The sequence below is a fragment of the Phytophthora infestans genome, genomic scaffold, assembly GCF_000142945.1.
Source record: "Phytophthora infestans T30-4 supercont1.1923 genomic scaffold, whole genome shotgun sequence".
NCBI lineage: Eukaryota > Oomycota > Peronosporomycetes > Peronosporales > Peronosporaceae > Phytophthora > Phytophthora infestans.
The window spans coordinates 511-3,486 of NW_003306740.1; the positions used below are offsets into that span (position 1 = coordinate 511).

Genomic DNA, 2,976 nt, shown 5'->3' on the forward strand with positions numbered 1-2,976 from the left:
GCTACCTGGTTCAGCAGCTGATCACATACGGCGTGCGCTCAGACAGACCCGTCCACTACTCACGCCCACGCACAAGTTGGCGCGCCTCCGGCACAAGGACAAGCAAGTACGAGCTGTCACTCTCCCTACGTCACTGCCTTGTGACGCTACCTCACTCGCCAATGCTAACGCGTACATGCTGCTTCTTGCAGCGAGCAGCCCCCCACCGCCTACCGCTGAAGTTCCAGAAGCCCCACTGAGCGCCCCCTCAGAATGTGGCGATGTAGTTGCCGTCTTAGATCCGTTATTGTATCTGTAGTTGCACTGCGGAGCATGAACGCCTGTGCCTTGCTTAGTTTCTCACTGTCAGCTCTCGGTCATAAAGCTAGCTAGCCAGCCTCTCACAAATTAATAAACGCTCAAATGAACGAGGCGTAGTACGTCGTTGAAAAGGCGGCAAGCTCAAGAGGGATCAATGCCTTCTCACAATGCTGTTTGCTCAGGTCTAATAGCGCGGAAACCTTCCGATCCATGATTTTATTTGTTGTTCAACAGACCAATTAATAATTTTTTACGATTACTTTCGTATGATTCGCAAAAATTTGACGACCAATTAATATTCATTGCCCTCTTAGAGCTTAAGAAATCAAAGCGTGTATTAGCCAAAGTGTTGGGACTAGAAAAGCCAGGCCTCGTCTAGACGGGTTTCGAAGTGTTCATCACTAATCGGGACTTCTACTTCTTCAAAGTTGTTGCTGCCGTTTAAAGCGGCACGAGCTACGTCGGTGAGCTGTTCCCACATGATCAAATCCTGATACTCACCCTCCCACTCGGATAAGTACAAGTTTGGAGTGCCTACATCAAAGTGGTAGTAAAATCGGAGGAACGTGTTGAAGCCATAAATGTAGCTGCGGTCATATCTCCGGCCCATCCTATAGAATCCAGCAAAGTTGGATGGCCACAGCCTACGTTCCTTGGTGTACTTGGTTTCGGACTTGGACATCGATACCCCAAGAATCTTTGGCTCTTCTAACCCGGGGTTATCAATCCATACAACGACATTCTTCCAGTCATGTCGTCTCGAGACGAACCCCATCCAAAAACCTTTTGGGAAGTACCAGGCATACATGATAGCCCATACATCCCTGAACCATCCAACTCGACCATAAACCTGCGAGCCCAATGGAGGAAACACGCACGCATCGTTCCCATTCGACCCCTTCAAACCCCCGGTGATCTCACCGTAAGCATTAGCGGCAGGGAACGGGACACACACGCTTTTTGGGGTGTATAGTTGTGGTTTGAACGTGATGGCAGCTTTTTCAGAAATCGTGACCGGCGTAGGTTGAGAGAAGGGCTGAACTTTGTCATGATCGATCTTTGCAGTAGCACAAACCCACGCTGCTGTGACAAATATCGTGGCGAGAACTTGGGGGTTCATGTCGACGCGAAAAATGGTGTTATGAGCTCCATCGTCGTCGACGATTTCGTTTATAGGCTTCTGGTACCCGAGTGGCCATCCAATGATAATGTTTGAAACCCGACACGTAAACAAAGCATATTAAAATGATTTGTTTTATTTTGCGATGGTTATTTGAAAACTTTGTACACACGAACAGTGTTGCAGTGCTATTAGTACATGTTCAATTTGACTGTGTTAGACAGAAGCGTGTCCCAGCTCCCTCTCCGAGGTCTCTCGCTGCACGTAGTCCGTCTTTCTTTCATCGACGTGGTGATAAGCGAACCAATATTTGCACGGTATTCCCCGAGTACATGTATGGTACTGTACATACATTCTAAACTGGTGTAGTTTTGTATTTCTAAAGTCGGCCTGACTTTTGCAGTGCCACGAATAGGTCGTGCAACGTCCAGCCCAAGATGTCGAACATGCGATTATGCCAGGATGAGCTTCGTGAACATCAACGACGTGGCCGATACTGATAGCACATGTGACTCACAACCGTCCGGCCTCGGTTGTGGCCCTTATTTGGTCTAGCCCTTAGGAATGCCAAATTTGCTCTTTTAGTTATTTAAAGCAGTAATCACCAATCACGCATAAGTATCCGATTGAGCATGTACGAGACAGAACATATGCATACTGTTTCAGCACACAGCAAATCATTTGACTTGACTTCTGTAAAGTTTTGACCTGCTGAGTGTCGCAAGAAGACATAATCGACGATTAGAGGTCACAGCAGAAAAGGGACCAGGCGCCCCTTCGGCCAGTGTTGGCATTTTTACATTTTTACGTTAAAAGGGTTTTATGCGCTAAATTAAAACATTTTTACAGAGGGATCTTGCATTGTTGACGTAAAAAAAGCTAAGCCTACTTCAACCGACCGGGACTGCCCCGAGCTTGATTCACAACAAAAGAATCCCCACCGTACGCATTCACACCGCCGCCGCCGATCTACTTCCACCCTCATGGAGCTCCTACCCGGGCTGCAAGATGACGGGTCCAAACGTGGACGCCCACCAGGTCCTCTTGGCATGAACTTTTACCGGCTCAATGAGAAATGCAATAAATCGATGTGGTGGACTGTGTGCAAGTATTGTTACGCCGCCCATGTAAGTGCTAAAACAACCATTCCTTTTCCTACCCACATCCGTGGGCGAAAGGAAAGTTGGGAGAAGCACTTGGACGAGTGCTTGTACTACGCTCGCGTTACAAGGAAGCCGGCTCGAAGTGATGAAAATCAAGCTGAAACGGATGAACATGCTCGGAGGGTCCTGCTTCTGAGACGCCTGCTTGGGTGCTGCCTGCTTCAGGGCGGCGGGGGCGGCCGGCTCGGCCTCGGGTTTCTTGGCTGGGCAGGCGCGTGGTCATCTGAGATATTTTTCCTTTTTCACGTTTGAAAATCTACTTTTTACATTTTTACAGAGGCTTTCACTTAATTAAAGTAAAAAGCCCCGTAAAAAACCAACACTGCTTCGGCGCCCCCGCGGTTCGCTGCGCTCGCAATATGGAGATAGAATGTTCTGGAAAGTGTAGTGATC

The 2,976-nt window shown here is 48.3% G+C and overlaps 1 protein-coding gene across 1 annotated transcript; it reads right to left on the minus strand.

Moving 5' to 3' along the window:
- Positions 1-655: 655 nt before the first annotated feature.
- On the minus strand, positions 656-1,420 carry PITG_23228 (NPP1-like protein; the record flags this gene model as incomplete). Its single annotated transcript, XM_002909872.1, has 1 exon — positions 656-1,420. The coding sequence occupies one exon, from the start codon at positions 1,418-1,420 to the stop codon at positions 656-658; it is 765 nt and encodes a 254-aa protein (XP_002909918.1).
- Between the last annotated feature and the right edge of the window lie 1,556 nt (positions 1,421-2,976).